The sequence below is a fragment of the Choristoneura fumiferana genome, chromosome 17, assembly GCF_025370935.1.
Source record: "Choristoneura fumiferana chromosome 17, NRCan_CFum_1, whole genome shotgun sequence".
Classification (NCBI taxonomy): Eukaryota; Metazoa; Arthropoda; class Insecta; order Lepidoptera; family Tortricidae; genus Choristoneura; species Choristoneura fumiferana.
In genome coordinates this window covers 16,011,768-16,026,731 of record NC_133488.1, presented here as the reverse complement: position 1 = coordinate 16,026,731, position 14,964 = coordinate 16,011,768, and the positions used below count along the sequence as shown (strand labels likewise).

Below are 14,964 nucleotides of genomic sequence, written 5' to 3'. Positions count from 1 at the left end.
AGGCGTGTCCCTCGTCGATCTCCTTGAGGCCGCGCGGCGTGGGCCGCACGCTGACGGTGGCGCGCTCGCGCAGCGCGTCTCTCAGAGTGCCGCGCAGCTGCGGCTCGCGCGCCAGCTGCATCAGTGACTCACATGTAACAGGCGTGTCCCTCGTCGATCTCCTTGAGGCCGCGTGGCGTGGGCCGCACGCTGACGGTGGCGCGCTCGCGCAGCGCGTCCCTCAGAGTGCCGCGCAGCTGCGGCTGGCGCGCCAGCTGCATCAGTGACTCACATGTAACAGGCGTGTCCCTCGTCGATCTCCTTGAGGCCGCGCGGCGTGGGCCGCACGCTGACGGTGGCGCGCTCGCGCAGCGCGTCTCTCAGAGTGCCGCGCAGCTGCGGCTCGCGCGCCAGCTGCATCAGTGACTCACATGTAACAGGCGTGTCCCTCGTCGATCTCCTTGAGGCCGCGCGGCGTGGGCCGCACGCTGACGGTGGCGCGCTCGCGCAGCGCGTCTCTCAGAGTGCCGCGCAGCTGCGGCTGGCGCGCCAGCTGCATCAGTGACTCACATGTAACAGGCGTGTCCCTCGTCGATCTCCTTGAGGCCGCGCGGCGTGGGCCGCACGCTGACGGTGGCGCGCTCGCGCAGCGCGTCTCTCAGAGTGCCGCGCAGCTGCGGCTGGCGCGCCAGCTGCATCAGTGACTCACATGTAACAGGCGTGTCCCTCGTCGATCTCCTTGAGGCCGCGCGGCGTGGGCCGCACGCTGACGGTGGCGCGCTCGCGCAGCGCGTCTCTCAGAGTGCCGCGCAGCTGCGGCTCGCGCGCCAGCTGCATCAGTGACTCACATGTAACAGGCGTGTCCCTCGTCGATCTCCTTGAGGCCGCGCGGCGTGGGCCGCACGCTGACGGTGGCGCGCTCGCGCAGCGCGTCTCTCAGAGTGCCGCGCAGCTGCGGCTGGCGCGCCAGCTGCATCAGTGACTCACATGTAACAGGCGTGTCCCTCGTCGATCTCCTTGAGGCCGCGCGGCGTGGGCCGCACGCTGACGGTGGCGCGCTCGCGCAGCGCGTCTCTCAGAGTGCCGCGCAGCTGCGGCTCGCGCGCCAGCTGCATCAGTGACTCACATGTAACAGGCGTGTCCCTCGTCGATCTCCTTGAGGCCGCGCGGCGTGGGCCGCACGCTGACGGTGGCGCGCTCGCGCAGCGCGTCTCTCAGAGTGCCGCGCAGCTGCGGCTGGCGCGCCAGCTGCATCAGTGACTCACATGTAACAGGCGTGTCCCTCGTCGATCTCCTTGAGGCCGCGCGGCGTGGGCCGCACGCTGACGGTGGCGCGCTCGCGCAGCGCGTCTCTCAGAGTGCCGCGCAGCTGCGGCTGGCGCGCCAGCTGCATCAGTGACTCACATGTAACAGGCGTGTCCCTCGTCGATCTCCTTGAGGCCGCGCGGCGTGGGCCGCACGCTGACGGTGGCGCGCTCGCGCAGCGCGTCCCTCAGAGTGCCGCGCAGCTGCGGCTGGCGCGCCAGCTGCATCAGTGACTCACATGTAACAGGCGTGTCCCTCGTCGATCTCCTTGAGGCCGCGCGGCGTGGGCCGCACGCTGACGGTGGCGCGCTCGCGCAGCGCGTCTCTCAGAGTGCCGCGCAGCTGCGGCTCGCGCGCCAGCTGCATCAGTGACTCACATGTAACAGGCGTGTCCCTCGTCGATCTCCTTGAGGCCGCGCGGCGTGGGCCGCACGCTGACGGTGGCGCGCTCGCGCAGCGCGTCTCTCAGAGTGCCGCGCAGCTGCGGCTCGCGCGCCAGCTGCACGCCGCACATGTACACCGCCCGGCGGAGCACCTCTTGCGCCGACCCTATCGCGCCCACCTGACGATTCGGATCATCATCATCGTCATCATCATCATTGTTATCATCATCATAATATTAGCCGTAGGATGTCCACTATTGGGCATAACCAATTAAATCACCAAGCGGTCACAGCGGAAGACCAACGTTGGCCTGCACAGCCAATACTATGCTGAGCCGAGACGGCTTCGCGATTTCGCAAAAAAACTTGATTTTTTAATCGTCTGTTTTGTAATTTTATTGCGAATACCGAATAAATATTTTCTACATAGGCCTCTTCCATAGACCTAGACTTCGGTTGGAAGCGGCCCGCATCCACCGAGAACCCGCGGCTTTAACCAGGGTATCCGTGTGGAGGTCCGACGCTGCACTTGCCGATTCACGGTCTTCACTCGAGAACTTTTCGGCCCCATCAGCGTGTGAAGTTCCCAATCCACACGGGACCTGCACGGGAACTAAGGCCCAAGTCCTTTGATTCTGACAGGTCTGTGCCCAGCGCTGGAATGATGATAATGAATTAACTATACTCACAAAAGGAGCGGCGGCCTCCAGCGGCGGTATGGGCTGCTGTTCTACTTCGTGCCGCTGGTAATTGTCGCGTACGTTCTCAGCGAACTGCTCCGGCGTCAGTCCGAACATCTTGACCAACGGCTCTGGGTACAAGAGGAACAAAATAAATACGTCGACTCCCGAATTCGTGTCTGGAAACTGGAGAGACCACTCATCATATTTTGAAAAACAAAAACAAACCAAATCTTGATGTTACCTGATGGATGGATTCGTTATTTTATAAAGGCTGAAAGGTTTTTTTATATATGTTTCTAACACAGGTAAGAATGATCCCCAACTATGAAGTTTGGGTAGGTAACAACTATATTCGTTATAATATAAAACTATTTTTTTATATATTTTGTTTGAAATGGTATTAGAAATCACTTCCTTCATTGCCGATCACTTTGTAGGGTTGCAACCGCTTGCGAGACTTCCTTACTATCTTCGAATAGACGCCTGACAAAAAGTATTACCATAGCTTCTTACAACAAAGTATTTCGAAAATACAAACTGAGACATGGATGCACAGAAAAACCAGAAAAAGAGACCACCGCTGGGAATCGAACTCAGGTCCTCAGCATTCCGTGCTGCGTGCCATACCCCCACACTATCACTGGACAGGAGTACAGACACGAATTTCTCTTATGCAAACATATCTCAGGTTGCTTTTTTCTACTACGCTACTTCGTGAAAAGTATGTGATGTGATGCGAAAATATAGTTAAAAAATCTACTTTTTTTTTATTTGCTTGGGTTGTTGCGCGAGGCCCCTGCATGGGTGAGGCCCCGGGTGATTGCCCTGTTCGCCACCCCCTAAGGCCGTCGCTGCATTTCTATACTCAAATCCTATACCGACTACATTTTAAAATAGCTTATTGTTTATAATAGGTTAGGATGTGTACTAACCTATACCAGCGCGGCGACAAAGCTCATAGGGCCCGGAACGCGCCGCGTACTTAACTTCGACGGGTTCTTCCTCGTCGGGCGCCGCCTCCACGCTCGCCGCCGCCTCTTCGGGGTCCTCGCCATGACTCTCGGCCTCGGCACGGGCCGCTCTCCTAAAACAAAAAAGAAGAGTTGCCCCACATAGTCCGTATAGGCCGTTCAACGAGTTAATATATCAGGACGAAAGAAAAATCAGGACGGATGTGGTCGCCACTAATGTTACACAATGTGAACAATAGGAATGGATGACAATGCCAGCTTACTTCTTATTAGTGAACGATGTGAATGGATGACAACGCCAGCTTACTTCTTATTAGTGAACGATGTTAATGGATGACAACGCCAGCTTACTTCTTATTAGTGAACGATGTTAATGGATGACAACGCCAGCTTACTTCTTATTAGTGAACGATGTTAATGGATGACAACGCCAGCTTACTTCTTATTAGTGAACGATGTTAATGGATGACAACGCCAGCTTACTTCTTATTAGTGAACGATGTTAATGGATGACAACGCCAGCTTACTTCTTATTAGTGAACGATGTTAATGGATGACAACGCCAGCTTACTTCTTATTAGTGAACGATGTTAATGGATGACAACGCCAGCTTACTTCTTATTAGTGAACGATGTTAATGGATGACAACGCCAGCTTACTTCTTATTAGTGAACGATGTTAATGGATGACAACGCCAGCTTACTTCTTATTAGTGAACGATGTTAATGGATGACAACGCCAGCTTACTTCTTATTAGTGAACGATGTTAATGGATGACAACGCCAGCTTACTTCTTATTAGTGAACGATGTTAATGGATGACAACGCCAGCTTACTTCTTATTGGTGAACAGTGCGAATGGATGACAATGCCAGCTTACTTCTTATTAGTGAACGATGTTAATGGATGACAACGCCAGCTTACTTCTTATTGGTGAACGATGTTAATGGATGACAACGCCAGCTTACTTCTTATTAGTGAACGATGTTAATGGATGACAACGCCAGCTTACTTCTTATTAGTGAACGATGTTAATGGATGACAACGCCAGCTTACTTCTTATTAGTGAACGATGTTAATGAATGACAACGCCAGCTTACTTCTTATTAGTGAACGATGTTAATGGATGACAACGCCAGCTTACTTCTTATTGGTGAACGATGTTAATGGATGACAACGCCAGCTTACTTCTTATTAGTGAACGATGTTAATGGATGACAACGCCAGCTTACTTCTTATTAGTGAACGATGTTAATGGATGACAACGCCAGCTTACTTCTTATTAGTGAACGATGTTAATGGATGACAACGCCAGCTTACTTCTTATTAGTGAACGATGTTAATGGATGACAACGCCAGCTTACTTCTTACTGGTGAACGATGTTAATGGATGACAACGCCAGCTTACTTCTTATTAGTGAACGATGTTAATGGATGACAACGCCAGCTTACTTCTTATTAGTGAACGATGTTAATGGATGACAACGCCAGCTTACTTCTTATTAGTGAACGATGTTAATGGATGACAACGCCAGCTTACTTCTTATTAGTGAACGATGTTAATGGATGACAACGCCAGCTTACTTCTTATTAGTGAACGATGTTAATGGATGACAACGCCAGCTTACTTCTTATTAGTGAACGATGTTAATGGATGACAACGCCAGCTTACTTCTTATTAGTGAACGATGTTAATGGATGACAACGCCAGCTTACTTCTTATTAGTGAACGATGTTAATGGATGACAACGCCAGCTTACTTCTTATTAGTGAACGATGTTAATGGATGACAACGCCAGCTTACTGCTTATTAGTGAACGATGTTAATGGATGACAACGCCAGCTTACTTCTTATTAGTGAACGATGTTAATGGATGACAACGCCAGCTTACTGCTTATTAGTGAACGATGTTAATGGATGACAATGCCAGCTTACTTCTTATTAGTGAACGATGTTAATGGATGACAACGCCAGCTTACTTCTTATTAGTGAACGATGTTAATGGATGACAACGCCAGCTTACTTCTTATTAGTGAACGATGTTAATGGATGACAACGCCAGCTTACTTCTTATTAGTGAACGATGTTAATGGATGACAACGCCAGCTTACTTCTTATTAGTGAACGATGTTAATGGATGACAACGCCAGCTTACTTCTTATTAGTGAACGATGTTAATGGATGACAACGCCAGCTTACTTCTTATTGGTGAACAGTGCGAATGGATGACAATGCCAGCTTACTTCTTATTAGTGAACGATGTTAATGGATGACAACGCCAGCTTACTTCTTATTAGTGAACGATGTTAATGGATGACAACGCCAGCTTACTTCTTATTAGTGAACGATGTTAATGGATGACAACGCCAGCTTACTTCTTATTAGTGAACGATGTTAATGGATGACAATGCCAGCTTACTTCTTATTAGTGAACGATGTTAATGGATGACAACGCCAGCTTACTTCTTATTGGTGAACAGTGCGAATGGATAACAATGCCAGCTTACTTCTTATTGGTGAACAATGTGAATGGATGACAATGCCAGTTTACTTCTTATTGGTGAACAAAATGTGAATGGATGAAAATGTTGATGGATGATGAAATTACTGGCACTTGAGGTATCCCATCTTAGGCCTCTGGGTTGGCAACGCATCTGCATTACCCCTGGTGTCGCAGATGTTTATTTGCCATCCAGTTGAATAAAAAAAAATGATGAACATTGCGAATGGATGAAATCGCCAGATTGCTTCTTGTTGGTGAACGATGTGAATGAATGAAAATACCAGCGTACAAACTTCTTATTGATTAACAATGTGAATGGATGAAAATGTCAGCTTACTTCTTTTCCTCGATCTCTCGCTTCTTCTCCTTTGCCCGCTGCACTTTCTGCATTTCGGGCAGATCGCTCGAGTAGTACAGCAGGAAATGTGTGTGCACGTCACGCAACTCTTCTGGCGTCTGCACGTTTTTCAGCCTGATTAGGAATTCAAGGGTTATGTTAATAATCTAATCTGTACTCACCATCAGGTAAGATTGAGGCATCTCTGGTCAGTTTTAAATAATAATAAAAAATAGTTTTAAATTGTGACTGATTAGTTAATTAATTGCATACCGACAGGGATCCACCTCGCAAAACATTATTTTTTTAACATGATATTAATTTACCAACCTAAAACTGACAACTGCTGACCAACCTCGTCAATCAGGTGCGAGATCTCATATTATGCTTCGGAATTGATCATCAAAAAATGACACGAAATCCCGCAAGATTGGGACTGCAATACTAATGAAAGAAGTGACTTCTGACAATAATTTGCTGTCTCAATCAGCAACTCATTCCAGTAGATAAATAAATAAATATCGTGGGACAACTGACGCCAATTGACCTAGCCCTAAACTAAACAAAGCTCGTACTGTGGGTACCAGGCAATGGATAAACATACTTAAACGTCCAAGACTCGAGAACAAACATTCGTAATATTCATACAAATATCTGTCCCGACCGGAGATCGAACACGGGGCCTCAAGCTTCATAGTCAGCTTCTCTAACCACAACCACTTGGCTTGGCTACATGCCTAACATTTCTGACGTTCACGATCGCAATCGAATGACAGATTTCGCATACAAAAACTGTCATTTGATTGCGATCGCGAAGATCAGAAACGTTAGGCAATACGGCCTCTGGTTCGTCATATCCTCACCTCTCGATATCCTCGTCTTTTATAAGCCTCATGTTCTCAGGGATGGGCGCATCCGGGTTCACCATAATCTTGTCCAGTTGGAAATCGCGCATGTTCTCAAAAAGCTTCAGCAAATTCTCCTTGCGCTGCTTAAGCTGACACCACTGAAATAAGACGAGTCTATTATAGAACTAAATGGTTCACAGTGAGAAGATCCAAGAACCTTCAAGAAGTATAATGTGATGAGATTCTTGGCATATCCTTCGCGGTGATTGAGTAAGAGAGCATGTAAGAAGAAGACTGGATTCACGAAAAACCGAGAGCTTTTGCCGTGTGTTCGTGGAGTGCAAATGCAAATTGCCAAATGAATACAACTAGAGAACTAGACTACTTTAGTACCGGTTTTTAGTGCCAACTGCCGACTGCCCGTACATTTTTTATTGCAGTTCATTACAGTTGGAACAGCTGCACGCTGGCTGCCATTGAAATATATGGGTAGTCAGCAGTGGCGGTCACGTTGCAGTTGAAATACAGTATGTCTCTACCCACTGGCCCTATGAAGCTAGTGAGTACATTTCAGAAAATAGCCAGATTTTTAATTTAGTAAAGTTACAGGTGGTAGGACCTTGTGCAAGGTCCGCCCGGATTGCTACCACCATCGTGCTCGCTAATCCTGCCGTGAAGCAGCAGTGCTTGCACTGTTGTGTTTCGGCGTGGAGAGTAAGACAGCCGGTGAAATTACTGGCACTTGAGGTATCCCATCTTAGGCCTCTAGGTTGGCAACGCAACTGCAATACCCCTGGTGTTGCAGATGTTTATGGGTGGTGGTGATCTCTTACCTCCTGATAGTAACCCACTTGCTCGTTTTCCATCCAGTAGAATAAATAAATAAAGTTACGTTTCTGTACCTTGGCGTCATATTTGTAGACCTTCCACAGATCGTTGATGCTAAGTTCTGGCTGCACATACTCTTTACGGTAGAATGCTATGAACGGCACCTCCAGGGTCTGGTTACGCATGAAGTCCAATGCTTGACGGATCTTCACGACGGTGCTTGATCCCCTGTGACAAAACAAATAAAATGCGTGTAACAAAAACATAAAAAAAGTGTGAACGTGTGTATGATAACCACTTATTCATAAATACTTGTTAAAATTATTTGACTTATGCCTTTCCCAAGTGAGACTCGAGTCTGCTAGTCTTCGTAGTATAGGGCCTGCCTGATGGAGTGCCTTACCTACGAGTCCTCTCCCTTGCCTCCTGCGAGTCAGCCTTGGACACGCTCGGCTTGAGGAACGCCTGCTTGTATATCCACTCAGCCTCGTCTTCGAGCTCGGAGCTGCCCTCGGGGACCGCCGTTATCGGCACCTCGCGGATCTGCATGCGCTCCGGAATGTCCGTTTTGCGGATCTGTTACAAATTGATTGTTATTTCACTGCCTTATCGACAGTACCAACTAGTGCTAGGCTGATTATTGTGATCAAAAAATTCATTTTTTTAGTCCATCAGTTAGATTACCATAATTTTTTTTTTTTTTTTTTTTGTTTTAATCTGCAATCAGTCGCCAGACTATAATCAGATGAGGTGTATGTGGAATGGCGTTGTGTAAATTTAGAGACCAGTGCCTCTTGCATTACTTAAATAATGTGGTTACGTTTTAATCTTTTAACCACACTGGCATTTTGGAGCAATCCTGAAGCTAGAGGAATGGAGTGATGGGTGAGGCGAGCTATGTGTTGTTCTTTATAGCGTTCAATCTCTGTTGCTACGGTTGCCATATTCACATATTCGTGTATTTCATCGTTCTTTGCGAACCACGGAGCATTTGTTATGGTCTGTAGTATATTATTGGATACCATAAAATATTGGATGCATATTTTTTCTTGTGTCACTCAAACAAAAAATAACAAAGTTAAAGCGCCTCAAGGATCGAGAATGGGGGACTAGTTAGCTAACTGGTTATATGTTTATAATTTTTTTGTTTAATTGACCAATGTAAAAATGCGTGTCCAATTTTTTATAATAATCTTAACTGACGGTCTAACTACATTTTATTAGGACACTAACACGTTCAATTAAATAAGTCATGTTACGTTATTGCCATTAAACATACCTCATTGTCCAGATCAGTGAAGTGACTGCGCTTGAGTTCGCTCGGCTCATAGATTTCGAATATGGACTTCTTACTTGGACGTTTCGCTTTTCCTTTCTTTGTTCTTCTTCTGTCGCCTAAAACAGAGTTTACAATACAATAACGCTTTGTTGAACAGGTGACGGTACTCGCTTCAACTTGTTAAACTTAGCCCTCCCCTTTGTCAAAGATAGTAATTTCTCAAATTTTTGCCAGTTCAGGTCAAAACGTTCAACACTTAACAATATGTTTAGTATTTTTACCTTCCTCTTCGTCATCTTCAATATACTCGTCCAAATCTTCCTCTTCTTCATCGTCATAGTCCTCTTCTCCATACTTCTCGAATTCATCGTAATCAAAGTCCACGCCGAAAATATCCTGACCTTCTTGTAGTGAACTGTATTAAAGTAACAGTGTAACTATTAGTCACAGATTAAAAGTTTTTTTTAAGAAAGGGAAATCGGCGGGTCACCCGAAGCAATCACTGCTTTCATTGAATTCCATAATATAAAGGGATAACGGGTGCATTACCGTCCCTTTGAGTGGGCTCTTTTTTAGATTCCCAAGTCCAGAAATATTATGCTACAAACTCATTGCAAACTTTATCCATGCATGGCAAAAATATTAAATTTGTATGTCTATATATACATGTGAAAACAAAACTTACGCATCTGTGAATATAGGTTTGCGCTTCTTCTTAGCTATGGGTTTGCCGTCATCATCGACAATGAAGTCGTCGGCATCCGACTCCATATCCTCGCCCTCCTCGTCATATTCCACCTCCCGAGGGGCAGCAGACTCTGAACGGTTCTCATCCTCCTAGAAAAAACAAATATACACCTAAACTTATAGGTGTTTACAAGACGATCTTCAACCCTAACAGAACAGACGCTTTCTTGTCTAAAACACTTGGAATCACAATCTTTCTCACCACTACTTTCTACCAAACAGTATAAGATGAGGGTAGAAAGAGATTGGTTTTTTTTTTCTCGACTAACCCCATATTGTGGGGCATCGTTGGATAGGTCTTTTAAAACCATAGGGGGTTTCCAAGACGACTTTTCGATTCAGTGATCTGTTTGCGAAATATTCAACTTTAAAAAATTCAGGATGTTAGTCAGTATGTCAAATTTACAAGGAAAATTATAACGGCCTACATAAAATAATAATATTATTATAAAAGATTGCTTGAGATTTATTAGTAGTTTAAGAGTAAATTGCCGCCTAAGCTATAAAATATACCTAAACTTTTAAGATTCCGTACACAATAGAAATCCTTAAAAAAAAATACTTCATGTTTTTGTAACGGCTACGGAACCGCCACGCTCTTGGCCAGTTTTTTTATGCTTATTTTTGACTAAACATTTTTTAGAAACGCGATTTCATTATTCAGATATTCGATATTCGGAATAAGATAACATTAAGTGAATAGACCAATTACCGTAGCCAAATATTTGTTGCAAGTCAAATTTTACCTCATCGGACCCAGCCACAAACAGCTTCTCCGCAATGACCTCTCTCTCCAGCTCAGGGTCATTGGCAGCTTCATTGTCACTATCATCATCTTCTAGACGTCTCAACCGTTTGAACTTATTCTGTAAAATGATATTAAGAATTAGGTGTATGTTTACAGTATAATAGTTGCATTTCAAAATACAATTATACATACAATTATGCATACAATTTCAAATAGTTGTGTAATGTGTGTTGTTATGACTCGCATTTGCTCATCCAGTAGAATAATAACATATTTACAGTCACGTCTAAAAGTATGTATACACAAAAAAATTTGAAAAATATGTAGCCACACATTTTCATCATAAATATGTATCTATTACTGACACCAAAAAAATTGTATTCATTAAACTGTTTCAGTATTATGTAATCACAAAATGCTTCAGAAAGTTGCATACTTAAATAAATTCCATTTAAATGTATCCACCTCGTAGGCAAAAATAAGTATACATGAATGGGTTCCATATACATATAACCACACCAATTTGGCAAATATTTGTATACGCCGTTTGATTCATAAATATGTATCCAGACTGCAACAACAAACCTTGTCTGACTGGCATAGAATCGTAAGTTGTATAGTTAACTGATTTGACAATTCACGAAAACAGTGCGGACTTGTCACTGCATACGTCTATCTCACGATTATTCTATGACGCACTTGACAGTCCTTAGATTGAATTGACTTGTAAATATTAAGTATTTCAGTTTAGGGTCATTCTCAGAAAGGTGCACTAAGCATTTTTTTGTTTTTATTTTAATTATATTGTTAATTGTTAGTGGTAGAGCCGCACTGTAGCCAGTTCTTGGTTTGCAGTACGAATGGGCGGGCTCGACCGGGGTAGTACCACACTCTCACAGAATATCGACGTGAAGCAGGAGCTGGCTAGTCCTGCTACTGTGTTTCGTACGATGAGTGAGAGATCTATAATTAAAATTACAATGATTAAAGATTGCAAATTATAGATGCTTCAGTGGATCTGTCCTCAGTGGATGACCCGAACAACTTGATCGCTTTGGCTTAGTCGATATTAATGACCACTCTGGACGTTTCCAAGTATTTGGTGATCTTGATGGTGTATAAAAAATTAAATATATCCATACCAAATTTCATCCAGCTCACTCCAGTCAGTTCATCCCCCATTTTCTCCCCTTAAGGGTTGCTTTTGGAGATAAAAACTAAGTACCCTATGTTCAGCCCCTTGACAGTCGAAACCAGTCGGTTTCGACGTGATACCGGAACAGACAGAGTTACTTTCAATTCATCACTCCATAGTATAAAACAAAGTCGCTTTTTTTGTCTGTACGCTTAGATCTTTCAAACTACGCAACGGATTTTGATGCGGTTTTCACAAATAAATAGTGTGATTCACGGTGTCTATGTATACCGTAACCGTGTTGTGCCGGAACGGGTCACCAGTATATAATATTATTTTAATGGAGTATGGATTCGTAGTATGTATGTCCCTGCCCGCATGCAGGTTACGAAAGAGACAGACATGTAATCTTAACAAAACAGTAATTCTTCAAAACGAATCAAAATATCAAATCGTGTTTACATATTTATGAATCAAACGGCGTATACAAATATTTGCTAAATTGGTGTGGTTATATGTATATGGAACCCATTCATTATACTTATTTTTGCCTACGAGGTGGATACATTTAAATGGAATTTATTAAAGTATGCAACTTTCTGAAGCATTTTATGATTACATAATACTGAAAAAGTTTAATGAATACAATTTTTTGGTGTCAGTAATAGATAAATATTTTTGATACAATGTATGACTACATATTTATGCAACCTTGTTATTGTATACATATTTTTAGACGTGACTGTACAAGAAAACAAGTTTTAGATTTTAAATTTACGGTTTGATCTTTAAATCACTTTCTTATACAAATGTCACAAAGCGTGACAATTGTATTGATGTGTTGTTTGTGTTTTGTGTTGATGTTCTGTTGGATGAACAATACTCATGCTTGATTCTTTTCTAAAGTTTGCAATATACTATTCATAGAATATGAAATGATGTTAGTTGTGATATAGAAAAAATGCAGAATAAACCCAAAAAATTGTTGTGCAATGTGGGTTCTTAGGAATAATGACTCACATATATTCATGCTTGCTTCTTTTCAAAGTTTGCTATTCATAGCATATACAATGATGTTAGTTGTGATTTAGGAAAAATGCATATTAAGCCCAAAAATAAAATATGTTATCTATTAATAGAGGTTTTGGGTAATGAGCATTTTCAAAACCCTTTTCTTTCAAAATGTCACAACCATACTGAGTGTATGAAAAAAACGTCACAAAACTGTAATTTTTATTTGGGATTTTTTTTAAACTATCTGATTCAATTGTAATCTTAATTCTGAGTATGAAAAACCATAATATTTCCAAAATTGAAAGAAAAAAGAAAAGGTGCACTTTTTTGTGAAAATGCCCTAAATACAGAAAAAGTTCATAAATAAAAAAAAAACTAAAATCAAAAAGGGATAACATAATTATCTCCAATATGACTAATCTTAACTCTAAAATTAAAATAAAATCCTTACCCTGGCTACTTTGACACCAAGATTCTCTTCTATCAGGTCATAATCCTCTTCTTCAAGCCGGTCATCCAACTCATCATCACTTTTTTTTCTCTTTTTAGGCCCTGCATCTGAATCTTCACCGTCACTCCCTGATTCCTCTATAGGTTCATCATCTATCAAATCTTTTAATTCTTCCCGCAGTCTATCTTCATCATCTGTATCAATTGTAAAAATATTAACAAATGTCTGTTTGTTAAAAGGAATAGATTTTTTTCTAATTAATTCAGTCTTGCCATTTTAGCAAGACATATTTTGCCAATGTTGGACAGAGACATTAGAGACATGAGGAGACTTTGGTTTATGAAATTTAGATCTTGGGGGAAAATGATTTATTGTGGGTGCTAAATATTCATGATATTTGATAGAATTGTACGGGAAAATATCAGGATAGCATGTTGTACAATCATGAGATACAATCAATAAACCTTGTATAAGGAATTATTTTTAAAAAAACTATTCTTGTCTCGTCTGTTTCGAACAAACAAATTTTACAGACAGTGTGATTAATGACTATCAGCCATTTCTTGCCTTTTCCAATTTCTTCAGTACTTTCAGTACAGTACATCATAACCTCCAACTGAATTTGACACTCTTCCACAAAACAATAAATAGCAAAAGTAGTATTATTTTGTACCAAATTATATTCAAAATAAGGTTGAAACTACATTGATGCATTAACAGAAGGGCAATTTTCTTTTCTTTTGTACAATAAAGTTAAAATACATAAATAGTGCTGTTTTATCTTTCCAGGCAGTATGAGTAGATGCTAATTATAGCCCTAATATATCAGATAACATTCTTCTTCGGGCAGTCGGGTAAATAAAGGGTTTGTGGTTCAACCATACACTCATTCCATTGACATAGGTGAAAGTATGTCACTCGAAATTAATCCAACCAATAATTATCTTCATCGTTATGTTCTATTTACATTGGTATTTAAGAGTAATCGGTCGAAATTAGAACCGTTAGTAATAAACGTGGCTTGTTTTACTGACCCTCGTCATCCTCTTCGTCGTCGCTTTGAACAGCAGCTTTGCGCTTCGGTTTCTTGCGCTCCGCTGGCTGCTCCTCATCAGAATCAACCTAAAAATACGACACGGTATATAATTGCGCACTAGAATCCACCAAATACAAGATAGTTGACTTAGGAATGTATTCGTAATCAAAAACGCAATGCAAGTCCGAATACTAACCTCGCTCTCCTCAGCTTCTGATTCTAGAAAATCCGCCATTGTAAGCTTCTAATGTTCTGGATCACTTCACAAATAATAAGGGCCACTACGTCTACTCAGGATCACTTTACGTAAAAGACTACGCAAAGTCGCAACTCGCAAAGAAAAAAGGAATTCGACTAATTATTTTTCTTCCACTTCACTTCACTCACCCATCAAAGCGTAGGTACGTCAATGTTGGTAGTAAAACTAGCGAGCACAGATAAAGAAAGGAACAACTGCAATAGAGATTGCCATAATTTATATTTGGAAAAAATCGATACATGAAATAAGGACTAGGTTATAATCGCAATCAGTCTATATTACCTTACCTTTATTTAACCCTAATTTAAACCCTCTTATGCGGGAACTAAAAACAAGTACTTACCTGGGTGACCAAGCTTCGCCCGGACAGTAACTTGATTAAAAGTAAAATATATTTCTTTTGAGGGTAAGAAAAGATTATCATAATAAAATAAACTTTGAAGGTAGTTAAAAGTAGT

The 14,964-nt window shown here is 42.5% G+C and overlaps 1 protein-coding gene across 1 annotated transcript in view; it reads right to left on the bottom strand.

Moving 5' to 3' along the window:
• Window positions 1-14,679, bottom strand: part of Spt6 (transcription elongation factor Spt6) — a 31,394-nt gene extending 16,715 nt beyond the window's left edge. Inside the window, exons 1-14 of the mRNA XM_074100542.1 lie at window positions 14,444-14,679; window positions 14,246-14,333; window positions 13,212-13,405; window positions 10,610-10,729; window positions 9,802-9,953; window positions 9,398-9,531; window positions 9,117-9,232; window positions 8,241-8,413; window positions 7,912-8,065; window positions 7,025-7,167; window positions 6,162-6,296; window positions 3,283-3,434; window positions 2,357-2,478; window positions 1,662-1,846 (exon numbers count right to left, since the gene is read on the bottom strand). Coding sequence (XP_073956643.1) covers window positions 1,662-1,846; window positions 2,357-2,478; window positions 3,283-3,434; window positions 6,162-6,296; window positions 7,025-7,167; window positions 7,912-8,065; window positions 8,241-8,413; window positions 9,117-9,232; window positions 9,398-9,531; window positions 9,802-9,953; window positions 10,610-10,729; window positions 13,212-13,405; window positions 14,246-14,333; window positions 14,444-14,482 — 1,907 coding nt within the window. The 5' untranslated portion in view covers window positions 14,483-14,679. The remainder of the gene's footprint in view (window positions 1-1,661; window positions 1,847-2,356; window positions 2,479-3,282; window positions 3,435-6,161; window positions 6,297-7,024; window positions 7,168-7,911; window positions 8,066-8,240; window positions 8,414-9,116; window positions 9,233-9,397; window positions 9,532-9,801; window positions 9,954-10,609; window positions 10,730-13,211; window positions 13,406-14,245; window positions 14,334-14,443) is intronic.
• Window positions 14,680-14,964: the final 285 nt, after the last annotated feature.